This window comes from Sceloporus undulatus, chromosome 7 (genome assembly GCF_019175285.1).
Source record: "Sceloporus undulatus isolate JIND9_A2432 ecotype Alabama chromosome 7, SceUnd_v1.1, whole genome shotgun sequence".
Lineage (NCBI taxonomy): Eukaryota > Metazoa > Chordata > Lepidosauria > Squamata > Phrynosomatidae > Sceloporus > Sceloporus undulatus.
The window spans coordinates 16,140,809-16,156,179 of record NC_056528.1 but is presented as its reverse complement, the minus strand read 5'-3'; the positions used below and the strand labels follow the sequence as shown (position 1 = coordinate 16,156,179).

The 15,371-nt window shown below is 44.0% G+C and overlaps 2 protein-coding genes across 12 annotated transcripts in view; one reads left to right on the top strand and one right to left on the bottom strand.

Moving 5' to 3' along the window:
- The window catches only part of KCNT1 (potassium sodium-activated channel subfamily T member 1), an 88,783-nt gene extending 87,132 nt beyond the window's left edge, over positions 1–1,651 (top strand). For 6 of the 11 annotated variants that reach the window (XM_042479682.1, XM_042479683.1, XM_042479681.1 and 3 more), the window contains 2 exons: positions 387–471; positions 1,142–1,651. In XM_042479682.1, coding sequence (XP_042335616.1) covers positions 387–471; positions 1,142–1,262 — 206 coding nt within the window. In that variant the 3' untranslated portion in view covers positions 1,263–1,651. The remainder of the gene's footprint in view (positions 1–386; positions 472–1,141) is intronic. The other 5 variants (XM_042479687.1, XM_042479689.1, XM_042479690.1 and 2 more) reach the window with 2 other exon arrangements.
- A 3-nt stretch (positions 1,652–1,654) lies between these two features.
- LOC121936956 lies at positions 1,655–14,310 on the bottom strand. The gene is made up of 8 exons (XM_042479691.1): positions 14,088–14,310; positions 11,599–13,489; positions 8,840–8,953; positions 8,428–8,550; positions 6,850–7,761; positions 5,615–6,208; positions 4,108–4,980; positions 1,655–3,168 (listed from the first exon to the last, which is right to left on the bottom strand). The coding sequence occupies exons 3-8, from the start codon at positions 8,871–8,873 to the stop codon at positions 2,465–2,467; spliced, it is 3,240 nt and encodes a 1,079-aa protein (XP_042335625.1). The 5' UTR covers positions 8,874–8,953; positions 11,599–13,489; positions 14,088–14,310; the 3' UTR covers positions 1,655–2,464.
- Between the last annotated feature and the right edge of the window lie 1,061 nt (positions 14,311–15,371).

The window sequence follows — 15,371 nt, the reverse complement described above, 5'->3', positions numbered from 1 at the left end:
TTTACTCGGCAGTTGAGATCCTACATCTGAGTTGCATAGTGTGAATCCCTGCATGCAGATTTAGGCATGGATTCTGCTGCAAAAACCCCTGGGATGAGTACCAGCTTTGCACAGTTGAATGCACAAATCCATGTGCAAAGCAGTCTGCAGGGGCACCACATGTGCAACTCTTCTTACTGAACCTTGAAGTAAATGCAGACAGCCCACAAGGGATAAAGTGGTTCAACTGCTGCCATAAGAGAACTGCTACCTGCATAAGATGCCAAACAGGATTCTGGGAACAATTATGATTTCACAAAGAGACCCCCCAAAAGGTCTGATATTCTTTAACTAGCATTTTTCTATTACTTGGATACTTTACCAGTCACCCATGTCTTTTCTTGCAGATGAAATGAATGACCACCAGAATACATTATCCTACGTTCTCATCAATCCCCCTCCGGACACACGGCTGGAACTCAACGACATAGTGTATGTATGGCATTTCTAGAGAGGATTTTTGAAACAATACAGTACCATGTGAATAAGTCAAGGAAGGGAGGAAAGATAGAAGGGGAAATGATCAGCAGAATGGGATAGGGAATCTGTCTGAATTAAGGATGGATTTACTCCAAAATCAGTCTGCTACATCATACACTTTTTACTGCACTACACTCCATATCACTGCATCACACTGCATCACATTGATCACACTGAACTGCATGGCACCACACTATTACACTTCATCACATTGGACCACACTGTATTTCACTGCGCACCACTGAAGCACATTGTGCCACACTACATCTTACTTTGTGCCACTGAAGCACATTGTGCCTCACTTCATTGCACTTACTCAGCAAGCATCTCGCTGTAACACATTGCAGCTCACTGCACTGTACCATATCTCACAGGACTTGACTGCATATCACTGTGCCAACACTATACAATATACTATACAATTCAGCTAGTGGCTGCAGTTATGTGTTTATGTGCAATGTATCCAGAGAGAAGGAAGGACAGATAGGAAGAAACTGTCTTAGTTTTTTAAAAGGTCCAGAGGTATCACCCATGGCTGTGTCTTGCATATGGCCTTTGGGCTGCATGGTGCCCACCTGTGGCTACATAGTGTCATTAACTTGACATCTCTGTTTCAACACAGGTACTTAATACGGCCCGACCCCTTAGCTCATGTGGAAAATGAGAATCACAGTCGAAAGAGCAGCTGCGGCAACAAACAGGACCCTTGTAGCCCCGAAACGAGAGATGAGACACAACTCTGAGCACCTCTTTCCTTTTTGCATGGAATGCAGACACTTTCCCTTCTCATTCATGCATGGAACTGAAACAGAATGAACAACAAACTTTTGCGCTGAAGGGGAGGAGCAGTTTTCTACGCGGACATACGGTGCCATAGATTAAAAAAAAACCAAAACAGCTGGTGAAGACAAACTATTGTTTGGCCCCTTGATGTCCTCTTAAACCTTGTGACTTTGAGACCAGTCGGGTTTCCAACTTGGCTTTGTCTCTCCTAGAACAGTCTCTGACGTCGGGTTCCAAGGAGTTGGGACGTAAAGGGACACCTGATTCATTCGAAGACTGGATGATTTGTACAAGCCTTGGTTTTAAATTTTTTGTTTTCCATTTTGGAGGGACGAGTGGGTGGGGAAGATTAAAAATGTACCACAACTCGTGAACATTTTTTAAAATCTTCATTGGTGTTGGCCAGAAAGTAGTAGAGTCCACGAAGATGCTGCTGCACTGGAAGCTTCATTCATTCGATCAAGAAGGAAAGCAACCTTCAACAAATGGAGAACCATCACAACGTTAGGGATGGTTGGGATTTTAGGGGCGATTCCTTATGGTTTCCTTGCTCTCTCCATAACCGTTCAATGGTGGTCAGTAGGTGAGTGGATGGTTTGGAGAAATTCAGAAAAATTTGTCATACAAAAGGAGTCTTTTGTAGACATACCTGGCCAAAGACCTGGCTGGCAACCATTCTAGCAGAGTGGAGACTTCCATCCAGGAGGGTTGGTGGGTCATTGAAACAAAACGTTGGTAGGAAACTACCATCCAGGTGTAGGGTTGCCAGAGTGAAAATTGGAAGCGGCTCCTGTACCTTTAATGGTTATTTGTTGTGCGCCTTCAAGTCATTTTTGAATTATGGTGACCCTAAGGTGGGCTTATCATGAAATTTCCATGGCAGAATTTGTTCAGAGGGGGTTTGTTGGGCATTATGTAAATGCAAATGAACAACCCCAACAGAGAAGGGTTTACACTAGACAAGTTGACATATGCACTATTTATTATTTACTTTCATGGATGGATGCCATTTTTTAAAAAGCAACTTTGGAATGAAATAGGGATAGACATTAACATGATTTTCTTTTATGAATGGATGCTATTTTTGCAAAACAGTGACACTGGGATAAAATAGCTAAAGATTTCAACAGAACCCCGCTGGTCTCATTGGCTTCAATGGCTTCTACCCTAGCTCTCCAGTCTGATCCTCATATTCTCCTTGTGGTTCATCCTCTTCAGACAGAAGAGGAAAGTTAATCTGGCACATTTTCTGAACCACAGGGCAGCAGGAGGTGATGGCGGTGGTGAGCTCTTCATAGCCATCTCCCTGAGCATCCGAATAAGGCCTTTCACTGCAGCTCCGGCTAGAGATGGATGTCTCCATCAGGGACAGATTTGCCTCTATCCTGTAGAGAAAGCACCTGGAGGCATCATAGCAGGATTCTGAAAGCATCACATTTGAGTACGCACAAGGAGTATCCTGTCCACCTTCCATCAAGTCTTGGCCAAGAACGCCAAGGGGAACTGCTTCCAAAGACCCTTCCCCATCCACAATTTCTTCTCCTGAGTCTGTATTTCTGGGAGAGTAGGTGTCCATGGAGTGATCCACCACCCTTCCAGTTTCTACAGCCTTTAGGATACCTACCCTCCCAACCTCATTTTTCAGAATCAGTTGTGTAGAGGTCTCCTCAGTAAGTGGCATTGCGCTGGCCACAGGAGGACAAAGTTCCTCATAAGTGGATTCAGCATCATTTTCACATTGCGCAGTCTGAGAAACTCCAGTGGGAGGCGGAAGGGCTGGCAAATCTCTTGAATGCCGGGATTCTTCTGGTAGCGACTTCTCGGAGTTCTCATCCTGGCTGAAGCAAGCGAAGGCCCTTTCACGCTCTGTAAGATCAGACATAAAAGCAAGATCAGTGCCAAAACGGTGATGTTTGTTCAATTCTGCTAGTGAGAGAACCAGCACATTCAGTTAATGGAGAAGTGGACAAGGTGCGGCCCAAAGGCTGCTTATGGTTCTGGTGCTGTTTTTATGCCTTTAGATCTGTCCAGATTTCTCAGACCAGCCAAAAAGAAGAGGTCTAGCTTTCTGTCTGGTCAAAAAGAAGAAGTGGATTGTAATATGCCATTGTGTATAATGGGACTTGAGCTTTCTTAGATTTTGGTATCCATATGGGATCCTGCATTTTGGTACTCATATGGGACCCATTTGGGATCCACCCCCAGTGGATACCAAAGGCCCACTGGTAATGACCATCCAGCTACATCTGGAAGTTGGCTTTGAATCTGGGCATTTGGGGCAGGTTGTGTAAACTCCAGAGAGACCCAAGGTAGAAAATTGTCCTTCATACCCACTGCAGTTGTCCTGCTTAGACCTTCATGATACACTTTCTTATGAGTGCAGAAGGTAGCAGGCTGAAATCCCCGACATCTCAAAGGAAAGGGCTGGAAAGTAGCAAGACTGAGGAAGATCCTTGCCTAAGACTTTGGAGACTTTGGAGGTGCATTGGGAAGCTTGTCTTTTAACTGTGGCAGCCAATTATTTTTGGACACATTTGGCCCATTAACTCATAAATGTGATATGTACATCATAAGATTAGGCTAGACTAGACTAATATCAGAGTAGGCATCCTTAGTCAAGTCTAGCCTAGCCTAATCTTATGATGTACATATCACATTTATGAGTTAATGGGCCAAATGTGTCCAAAAATAATTGGCTGCCAGAGATGAAAGACAAGCTTCCCAATGCACCTCCTGAAAACAAAACTGCCAGCAGAACTTTTAGGTTATGTTCATTAATGTAGGATCTCAGCCATTAACTGTTACCTTTTAGGTGGATTGTACTAGTAGAGGACTGTCGGGTGACCACATCTCGCATTCTTCTGGAGGTCCTGGGGCTAGAATTCCATTGAGTATGTGTTCTCTGAGCTATTGAGTGTGCACTGGAGTTTTTAAAACCACATCTTGAGCATTTCCACTCTTTCTCCATGATGGACGACTCCTTTTTCAAACCAATGACTGGGTCTTGTGAGCCCCTGGCTTTCCTATATTCAGGATGCCTTCTCCTTACTTGGGAGACATTACCTAACTGTTGGGAAGACCTCGCTCTTATCCTAGGATGGTCGGCATCACAGCGCATCTCAATAGAGGTTTCCTTTGGATAGGTGAGGCCATTCTCTTCTGACTGGCTGGATGTGCTGGGTATAGAAGAGGTGGAGGTTGTAGAGCTAGTTGGATGGGGACAACGGTCATGGAGTGGTTTCCATTCCTGTCTCGTGTTCACTTTGCTTGCCAACAAGGAAAAGTCAGAGTAAAGACCAGTCTTCCAAGTTGACTCTCCACTTCTGATCCTGTGCTTAGGATGTCTACTCCGCACCAAGCTTTCTTGCCACAGTTTCACCCGAGAGGCTTTGTCAGTTTGAGGGGACACCAAGCACGCTTGATGGTGATGGCTAGGTCGCCAAAGAGATGAAGCCTTCCTCCGTATTGCTGACCCGTGATGGGAAGTGTGGGAGTGAAATCCACTTGGCTGAGATTCCTTCCTCTTAGAAGAGATCTCACAAACCCATTTATGGTCTTTCTCCATCTTCAGGGCACTTCCATCATGGAAATCTATATGGACCAACGTTTGCGGGCACTGGAGGCCTCCAAGTTGAATCTCGGGGTGTGAAACTGGTCTTTCAACAGATTTCTCCAAAGCTGAAAGAAAATTAATAGGAGTGAGGAGTGAGGAGAACAAACCCAACATGACAGCTAGAGATGGCCTCCTAAAATTCATCCAACCGCCAGCTATGCAGGAAAATACCGTGGGCCCTCTACATTCACAGGGGTTAGGGGCACAGGACCCCTGTGAAAGTGGAAAAAACGCAAATATAAAAAAAACCTTTTTCCCCAAACTTGAGAGAACACCTTTCTAGGAACCTCTAGGTCCTCCAGCAAACCTTTATGGTCAATGTCTGCTGGAAGTTGACCATAGAATCACATTGGAGGATCTACAAATGCCTAGAGAAGTGTTTCCACTGGGAATCTCTAGGTATTCCAGCACAACTCTATAGTCAATGTCTACCAAATGTTGACCATAAAGTCATGCTGGAGGACCTAGAGGTTCCTAGAGAGAACATATTAATAAAGTCTTAGAATAATCAACTCCACAAAAGTCAAAGCTGAAAATATGGAGGGCCAGCTTTGAATTGTGCTCAGAAGTAAACCAGCAAGACTATTGCAACAAGGAAGTTGTGTGCTCCCTATAGCCTGCTGAACAAACTGCTTGAAAAGACATGGTGAATGTGCATGAATCTTGGGGGTGTTTATTTGTGTTGTGTTGCCCACTCACCACAATTTTTCCTTTCCACCTGACTGGAAGCAGCATGACAGGAGTCACAGGATCCACGCTGTCTCTCCGCCGAACATTGCTGTTCACTGCCACAGCCCTTCGCACATGCAGTGACTTTGTCTGCTCTTTCTTCGCATGCCTTGTGCATTCCGTCAGTGTTTTCCTCGTGCATGTGGCAATGCGACTGATGCATGGCAGGGCCCCCTACTTCTGTTCCTGCCTCGTGAAGAGTCACAACTGTTTTACCCGCAGCATCCATCGACAACACTGCAACCAGAGGCTTCTGGGATGAAGACTCCTTCTGTTCCACATGGGAAGTTCTACAGTTTTCGCTTGAACAGCCATAAGACATCCTTCTCACCATGTGGCCTGTTTCAAAACCGGCTGCTGTATTCTCGACAACTGGAAAGCTGCAAAGGATGTGTGGCTCCGTGTTTGAAGGCCTCTCCTCATTCAAGAATGATCGGCTCATCTGGTTCTGGTAGGTTTGCCTGCTCTTGGTCCTGTGTTCAAAGTGGACGCAATTGCAATATCGTCGAAAGTGGCAAAAGCAGCAGAGAATCAGACATATCACTAAACAAATAAGGACCCCTCCTGTATGCAGAAAGAAAAAAAAATGACATAGTTGTTGGTTTGAGCTGTTATATTTTTATTCTTCAAGAAGCAAAAGGCAGACTCCAATGGGGAACATGGGAAATTAGCTTAAACCTCAGAAGTGTGTCCCTCTCCAGATGTTGCTGGACTCCAACTCTCATCATCCTCAGCCAATATGGTAAATGGTGAGAGAGGAAAGTAGACCAGCCAACATTTCCATACAACTGCTACACATGGTCAGACCAATGCTTGATATGTACAGTATGCACCAATGAGCATCAGAACACTCCGTTGCACATCAGGACACTGAGTAGGAAGTGGCAGAGCACAACAGGCGTGCCCAATGCTAATCAGAAAGGTCCAATGAACATCAGAAGTGCCAATATGTATCAGAAGCACCCAATGTGCATCAGAAATGCCCAATAAACATCAGAAGTGCTCCACGTGCATCAGATGTGCCCAATGTACATCGGAAGCATCCAACATACTTCGGAAGTGGAGCACTCTTGCTAGTGCTGGATGCATCTTTTCATAATTCACTAACAGGGTCTTGTTGCATTTCTGCAACACAGTTACACATTTGTACAATTACAAAATACAGACTGTGATGAAGAATCTCAACAATCATTTTCAGCACTTACCTAGAAATCCATAAAGCAAGCTGAGGTTCCAAAACCCCGATGTTGCAACATGTGTGGCTGCTACTGATGATGATGATGAAGATGATGGAAATGAAGAAGAGGATGAGGACAAAGATGAAGATGGAGCCTGAGGTTCAGATCGAAGGGAACAACCTTCAGGCCTTGTGCTTGCCACCAGCTGTCCAGCAAGGCTAGGAGGCCCATCACAAGTGACCCCATTGGGAGACTGAATTTTAGCCAGCAACGGCACCAAGGAGACCACCAGCTGGCAAGTACACTCCCATGGATTTTCATGAAGAAACAGGAGGCTGATGGAACTTGGAAGGGTGGGCAGGACAGTCAACCTGTTTTGAAACAGGAGGAGATGCTTGAGGGCTTGCAAAGGTTGGAAGACCTCATGGTTGATAAAGAGGATCCTGTTGTTTGATAAGTCCAACTTCGTCAGCAGAGGCATCCCATAAAAAGTGTCCATGGGGAGATACTGAATCAGATTGGAAGACACAACCAGTTCACCGAGTCTGGTTAAGCTTTCAAACATTCTAGGAGGAAGATAGGTAATTCGGTTTCCCCCGAGATGAAGCCTGAGAAGTACAGGCATCTCCAGGAACCATGATCTTCTCAAGATGTCCAAGCTGTTGTTGGTTAGAATCAACTCGTGCAGGAAGAGAAGGCCGGAGAAAGCCATGGGTTCGATCATGCAGCTGTGCAGATGGTTGTTGCTGAGGTTCAAAACTCTCAGGCTGTTGACATGAACCGAGGAAAATGTGAAGTCGTTCAGTGAAGAAATGGGGCACCCCGTGATCGACAAGAAATGGAGGTGGGGGAATTTGGTGAAGCAGAATGGCGGCATCTTGCTAAGGTTTCCATGCTGCAGGACTATCTTCTGTGTGTGATTTGACAGACCTGCTAAAACTAGAAGATGGAGAAGAGGGAAAGGAGAAGACAATTAGAAACAGTAGTTTCCATGGTCCTTATAAGACCCCACCATGTCCCTTTGGGAAAGAAAACACAGTGGGTCCTTAGCATCCAACGGGGTTGGGTTCAAGGACCACCTGTGGATATCAAAATCCATGGATGCACAAGTCCCATTAAATGCAATGGCAAAATAAAATGATGTCTTTTATATAAAATGGTAAAAATCAAGGTTTACACTTTGATATCTGTGTGTGTCTGTGTATTCAGTCCATGGATGGTTGAATCTGTACCTACAGACTCCATGGATATGGGGTTTGACTGTAACCATTTAAAAAGAGTTGCCACTTCTGGAATCCTCCAGAAGGGATTGGTTTTGATTAGGCCAAGCCACAGGCTGCACTTGCACTGCAGAAAGAATCCGGTTTGACACTGCTTTAACTACCATGGCTCCATGCTATGGGATCCTGGGGTCTGTATTTTTGCGGGGCACCAGAGCTCTCTGACAGAGAAGGTGAACTATCTCACCAAACTACAAATCCCTAGATTCCATGGCCTGGAGCCATGGCAGTTAAAGCGGTGTCAAACTGCGTGAATTCTACAGTGTAGTTGCAGCCTCAGAAATGGGATCAATGGCAGTGGAGGAGCGAACGAGGACAAACTCACCTTTTCTGAGTGATGAGAAATGCTCGCACTGTGCCACATAGACAGAGCAGCGATAGCATGCAGGAGGACAAGGCCAGGCAGCGACTGCAAAAAGCAGCAGCAAAGCAGCAAGTAATGACACACCTGTGGAGGACAAAATATAAAGGAATCCCATCACTCTTGGAGCCCAAGGTGTAGAAATACCAGCCTCAGAAGGAGCTGAGAGGTAAGCTGCATGTCATGTGAAAATCTGTGTCTGATCTGGTCAAACAATTGCAATGCAGGAGCAGTCTCTTTCACTTGCTGGGGTCTAAAGTTGATCTCTGCATCCCTGGTGCTGAAAAAAAGATACCTTCTGGATCTGGAGTTTTCTTTTTTTTAAAGAATTCTAAAAGAGTTTTCTTTTAAAAACAAAATGTTTGATGTAACTTACCATTTTGTCCGAGAAGCATCCTGAGTCTGGTCATTGCAAACGTCAACGGCGTTTGTCCCAGGCTGCTTCTTCTACCACTCCGACTCCAGGTTCATACAGTAGTTTGGGAAGTGACTTGTTCGACCGGATAGAAAAATTGGTTATAGATGCCCAGTCATCTGAATAAACCAGGGAACTAGAACACTAATGTTAGAGACATTGTAGACAATGAGGCAGATCCAGACGTAATCTTATTTCGCCTTCCACAAGCTAGAGCATTGCCTCTGTATTTGGCTATACCACAGATATCAAATATTGAACCCTACACCACAATATTCAGAAATTAAAGGATGGGGAGGGAGTTAAATGAAGGGAGCCGATCTCATAATGTTGTTCTTCCCTGGGCGCATGCATGACTTCATTTCTTAAGCTTGTGCTGATTCCATTCAGAACGGGAAAAATGGAAGGAAGGTTTATTATAACTATCATTCCCGCTATTACAATTCTAATTATTACTGTAAGAAAAAGGGGATCTGAGTCCATTAAATGCATATAAGCAAAACTGAGTCAATAAATAAATTAAACACAGACAGACAGACACAAACAGGACTCAAGCAGGAATCAAAAGGCTACCTTTTCCTGTTTTTATTCATCAGAAATGGTTTGGGCCCAAGCAGATTATTTTAAACAGAAGTATACTTTTGACTGGCATGTCCTTGCTATGAAAGCATGCCAGCAGGTACAAATCCAAACATCTTCATTGCAAAATATATTCTGAATCAACACACATTATTCAAATAGCTAAGGGACGAACAGTTGGAAGACATAGCCCTGTTAGTTTGGATCAGTATGCAAAAGAATCCTGGAGCACCTTTGAGAAAGAATTTGGTAACATAAGCTTTCATAGACTTGGTCTACTTCATAAAATGTATTCCATGCAAGGGATGAAGTAGATTTAATCTACAAAGGTTTATGCTTCTTGTTGTTCTTGTGTGCCTTTAAGTCATTTCTGACTTATGTTGACCCTATAATGGGGTTTTCTTGGCAGAATGTTCAGAAGGGCTTGGCCATTGCCTTCCTCTGAGGCTGAGAGAGTGTGACTTGCCCAAGGTTGCCCAGTGTGTTTCCATGGCTGAACAGGGATTCAAACCCGGGTTTCCAATGTCAACATTCAAACCATGCTTCCAACTACTTTCCCTCTGTTACAAGATCCCTTTGCATAAAGATAAACAGTGTGGGAACCATAAAATGAAATGGGAGAGGGGAAAAAACTAAATAGGAAACTAGAATTCCTGTTACAAACAAATATTAAGAAAAAAGACCCCTGTTAAGAGGGAATTTTAGTGATGTTGGTCTCTTGCAGATGACATAGTCATAACACTTTAGTTGCCATGGCTGCACCCCATATAATCCTGGGGTTTCTAGTCTCGCAAGAGAAGTATTTCAAATGCAAGAGCCATAATGCCTCACTCACCAAACTACAGATCCCAGACTTCCAGAGGATGCAGCTACAGGCATTAAAATACAATCATAGTACTACCGTTGCATCATGTGGAAGAGAAAGCTATAGCACACATCAAGCATTTAGCCATCGTCAATAAATATCCTGAGCAAAAGTTAGTAAGTAGTATGAACATACATCAAAAGATCAGTACTGTGTCGGTTAAATATATTTTGGGGTAGATCTCTGGAATATATTTTCACTGTGAGACCATAACTAAGACTGAAAGAACAGCGTAACACTTAGCTATTAGGGATGTGTCTGAAATTCGGCATCACGGCTTGGGAAAATAAATCTTTAGGATTCATGGGCTGCAATCTTTCTGTAGCATGATAAATGCCATTATGCAAATAGTTGTACTTTCTCAGAGATAGTCCAAGAATAGCATCCTGACCAGGACTGCATAAGCCTTGTGATGCCAACACCAACCGTTGTGTACTTGGGCCTAGGAAGTTCCAGAAATGCAGTCTTAAGTGTTATGAGGAGCCGGATTGACTGTTGATCAGGGAGAGAGCTGTCCCTCTATTGCATGGCCAGTTGCCCAAAGGCAGCCTAACTTTGCTCAAGTAAATTTGTACAACCATTAAATAAGTTCTTGGTCCCATCACTTGAGATACACCAAGGCTGTTGCAATTGCACCCGCCATTGAACATCAGGCAAGGAGCATGGAGTTGGATTAGATCAGGGCAGTGATGAGTGGTGGCTCTCATGTCAATGGGACAGAGATTCAGGTCTTGGACTTGAAGCCCTACATGGTTTGAGTCCAGGTTACCTACAAGATCACCTATTCCTATATAATCCAATGTCCTCTGGGGGACATTGACTTCAACCAACCAGGACTAGACTGGCAATGGTTAGCCAGAGGACATTTTCATCGGCCGCCCCTAGACAAGGGAATGACCTGCCGGGAGAGATTTGGTGGCTAAATATGCTGTCTGATTTTTAAGTACTGAAGACCAATCTCTTCTGCCAGGCCATGAAATCCATGACATCTCCAAGGAAGAGGTGGCCATTCTAGTCTGTTGCAACCAAAGAGTTTTGTCGCATCTAAAGACTATCAGGATTGATGTGGCCTAAGCTTCTCTGAACCGCAGCCTGTTTCTATCAGGTGCTCCATGCATCAGAAGGCAACAGGTTACAAAGACCTATGTCAGATAAACATAAAGCCCATGTGGCTCTTTGGTATACATGAAAAACGTTGTGCCACAGCAGTCAACCCCAAACCAACATCCTCCAGATGTGTTCAACTACAAGCCCTATATTCCACAACCAAAAGTACCATTGTGTAGGTCTGAAGGGATGAGAAGCTCTAGAGTGCACCACCAGCTGGGGACTGTCCGATGTCCACCAAGGTTGGCCAAACCTCAATGTCCATTCTGAAAGTTGCTTTGATAGGATGCACAGTGAAAGATTGAGTTCCCCAGATGGCAGGAGGCCACCTCATGAGAAACATTGTGAAAAGTACATTTAAGATACCTAGTGCAGGACTTCTCACCTTCAGAATGTGTCTTCAGAATATGCCCAAGATGTTCTAGAATGTGGCATTGTGAGGAACTTTGTGTTGTTTCTGAAGTAGCTTTTTTCTGTGAATCACCCTTCTCCTACCCATGCCAAGCCAGTATCTTTCTCTAATCCTGGTTTATTTAAGAATGAAAAAGTGAGAGAGCAATATTAATCTACACAGATTGGTATATGAAACATTACACTGGCATCCAATATGATGGTCTACTTGGATTTGCATGCAGACTGGTGAACTGGGCGCATCCGGCGATTTTGTTTCCACCTCTCCCTGGTCCATCTCCCACGGTTCTCCACAACTTCATGCAGCAGGTTCATGTAGTTATATTCATTATTTTCCAGCGAGACGGCATCGTCGTAAGAAGAACTTGTGGTCGCGGCATCAAACGATGAACCTGGAGATGGATGGATTGCATGGCGGACTCTGGACTGAGAAGATATTGGTTTGGGCAATTTTGCGTTCTTGATATCAGTTGGGGTTTGGGTTGCTTTGACCCTAGACTGTGAGGAATGTGCAAATCCTCTGACCACTGCTACCTCTGATTCTTTCTGAACAAGAAACTCTGTTTGGTTCCTTGGCTTTCGTTCTGTACTTAACTCTGATCCACCATGATCTGTTTGGCCATCCTTTTTTGGACACATGTGATCATATTCCTTCTGTGATGCTTCAGATTTTAACTTTCGACCTATTGTTTCTCCAACAGCTTCTGCCTTTGGTTGGCTCTCAGACAGAAGCTGTGTTTCATTGACTAACTTTGCCTCTTGCTTGAATTCAGGTTTCCCATTATCATGCTCCTTCCAGGGATGGCTATGTAGCCATTCTTTATCACGCTCTGGTTTCCCAGAATCTAGTGTCTCACCAAGATGAGGAGAGAGCATGAAGAGCTGTGCCATGAAAGATCCGCTAATGCTTAACCCGTTTGACCTCTGGTTCCACATCTTCCTTTCATAAGGCCATGTCAATGTTCGCTTCAAAGAGACCAAGTGGTTTCCATCTGTTTTTGGAATCTTGTCTTTTGGGAGGTTGACATCAGCTTGTTCTTTAGGTGCTGTGGCAATGCTTAAATATAAGAAAGGCTCTGGGTTGTCAGTACCATTGGAACTTTTCATGTCAACATCCTCAACTTCTCTTGAAAACCTGTCACCTTGCAGTGTTGGTTTTGTAGCTTCCACATCAACTTTAGTCCCAGGTGTTTCGATGCAGACTTGCGTCAGGAAAGAGCTGATATTATAGTGGCTTTGAAACTCTTCTTTGCTGCCTCCTTCCAGCTTCTGGTAATTCTGCACTTCTATAAAGTTCTGCAAGTCCTCCCCTCCGATGTACATTTTGTCATTCAGCGACACATAAGGCGTTGTTGAGGGATGGTCCCATTTTGTGTCAGTCTGCTGTCGCCTCTGGTAGAACTCCGTCCGCAGTAGAATGGCGGAGGCAGACTTGGCACGGACTTTGGGCATCATGCTTCTGGAAGCCGTGCCTATTTCAGAGATTTTAAACTTTCTGTTAGACGGTTGATACTCCAGTATAGAATCCACCTGGTTACTTGATCTTGTACTGGCGGCTGAATCGACAACCTCTTTGCTTGGTCGAACCTGTTTGTTATCGTGTTTTGCCATCCAGATCCAAAACAGCAACACAAAAAAGGAAATAAACACTGCAAAAAAAAAAAAAAAAGTTGAAGGAAGTTAGTTCAAAAGCACAATACATTCCAAGAAAAGCACAACTACAAGGACAGGTTTTCAATAGCAAAGTGCATGCATTGACAATAATGGGGCCATCCATGAATACTCCAGTCCATGGATAGCTATCTGCTAATACAGAGAGCCAACTGTATTTTAAAGTACCAGTAAGATTTTAAGGGATTTTAATTCTGTTCTTATTTAGTACTTTTAAAATCTTTTGTATGTTTTAAACTATATGTGTTTTAGTGTATTTTCTGCTTTTTTGTAAGCCGTCTTGAGTCCCAGATTGGGACAAAGGCATGATATAAATAAAGGGAGGGATCTCCATGTTGGAGTGGAGTTTGGAATTTGGGGGGCTGAAGGAGCAAAGGTTCCCAATCAAAATGCTATTCCCATATAGAATAATACTTGAAATATAGCAGATCTAACTTCATTTGGGAGCAGCAGTTGGATTAAAACTATCTCCACTCAATATAGTGCTAATGGAGTTACATATGAGAAGCCCAGCTTCAAAATTATGGGCCTTCAGAGATCCTATACCAAGGTAAGAAATGATGCACTGAAACATACCAAAAAGGGTTAGTAAAGCTGGCAATCCAACTTTATAGAAGCCATTCCCGAAGTCTGATGAAAGGAGACCAGGTGAGCAGTTGAAGTCTGAGATGTTCCAGACATGAACTCCTTGCAGGCTTGGCGGAGTGTGGCACACAACGGAAGGCGCATCTTCAAGCAGGGATGCATTGATCATCTCTGTGAAAACATACACCCCTAGCTCCTAACAACAATGGCAAACGTTCGGAGTTGTACATTTCTGAAGCTTATGGTGTCCAGCCCTAAATATGTTTCATAATGCTGGCATTGATCTCCAACACTTTAAAGTTGGTGCCCTCCAGATACGCTCAGAGCAAGGAAAGAATTAAAAGCCATATACAGTAGTTATCAAATGAGTTACATCCCCTTTTAGTAACTAGAACATCATAGTTCCACATCAAAGGTGTAACTTTTGAATTATATTATTATTGTAGTTAATTACTTATTTACAAAGCTATGACGAAGTTACGCATTAAATCTAACTTACAGCATATCACTTATATGTGTCTATATCTACACCGTACTCTGGGCTGAACACATAAGTTTGCCTTCCTTTTTGCTCTAATGCCTCACCAGCCTACAAATCCCAGGATTCCATAGGATGAAAGCATGACAGTTTAAAGTGGAATACTAGGGCTATGATTTTGTAGTGTGAACAGGTCCTTGGAAGGTGGCAAATTATTTTGTGGTGGGCTTCTTAAGGAGTTATGTTCAAATTACTGCAAAAATGAACTCCCAGGTTCTGGATATTTTGGAGTGCAACTCCCATTGTCCACTATGAGTGAGGGGACCTTTGCTGGCTGAGTGTGATGGTGAGCGGGTATTTTGGTCATCCATTCTAGTCTTGGAACTAAAAACGAAATTCACATACCTTGAAGAAATAAGCCAAAGTCTTGAAGTTCACAGGAGCAATTCCATGGATTGCCACCAAGCTTCATGGCAGGAAGGATTGCCAGCCCCTGGAACGCCGTTCTCCTTAAAGCTGTCAAACGGTTGCCAGAGAGATCAATAAATTTTAGCTTGGGTAGGTCCTTAAAACTCCCCCCGGCGACATCACGGATCCGGTTGTTTGCCAGGTTCAACGTGTTCAGGTTGGATAACCCGGAGAACATATTTGGTCCAACTTGAGCGATGAGGTTCTGAGCCACCGTGAGGTTTTCTAAACTTCCCGGGTTGGAAAGCCACGCAGCCGTCACATGAGTTAAGCTGTTCTGATAGAGGCTGAGTTTGGTGAGGCTTCGGAAAGCACCCAATGCTCCCCGT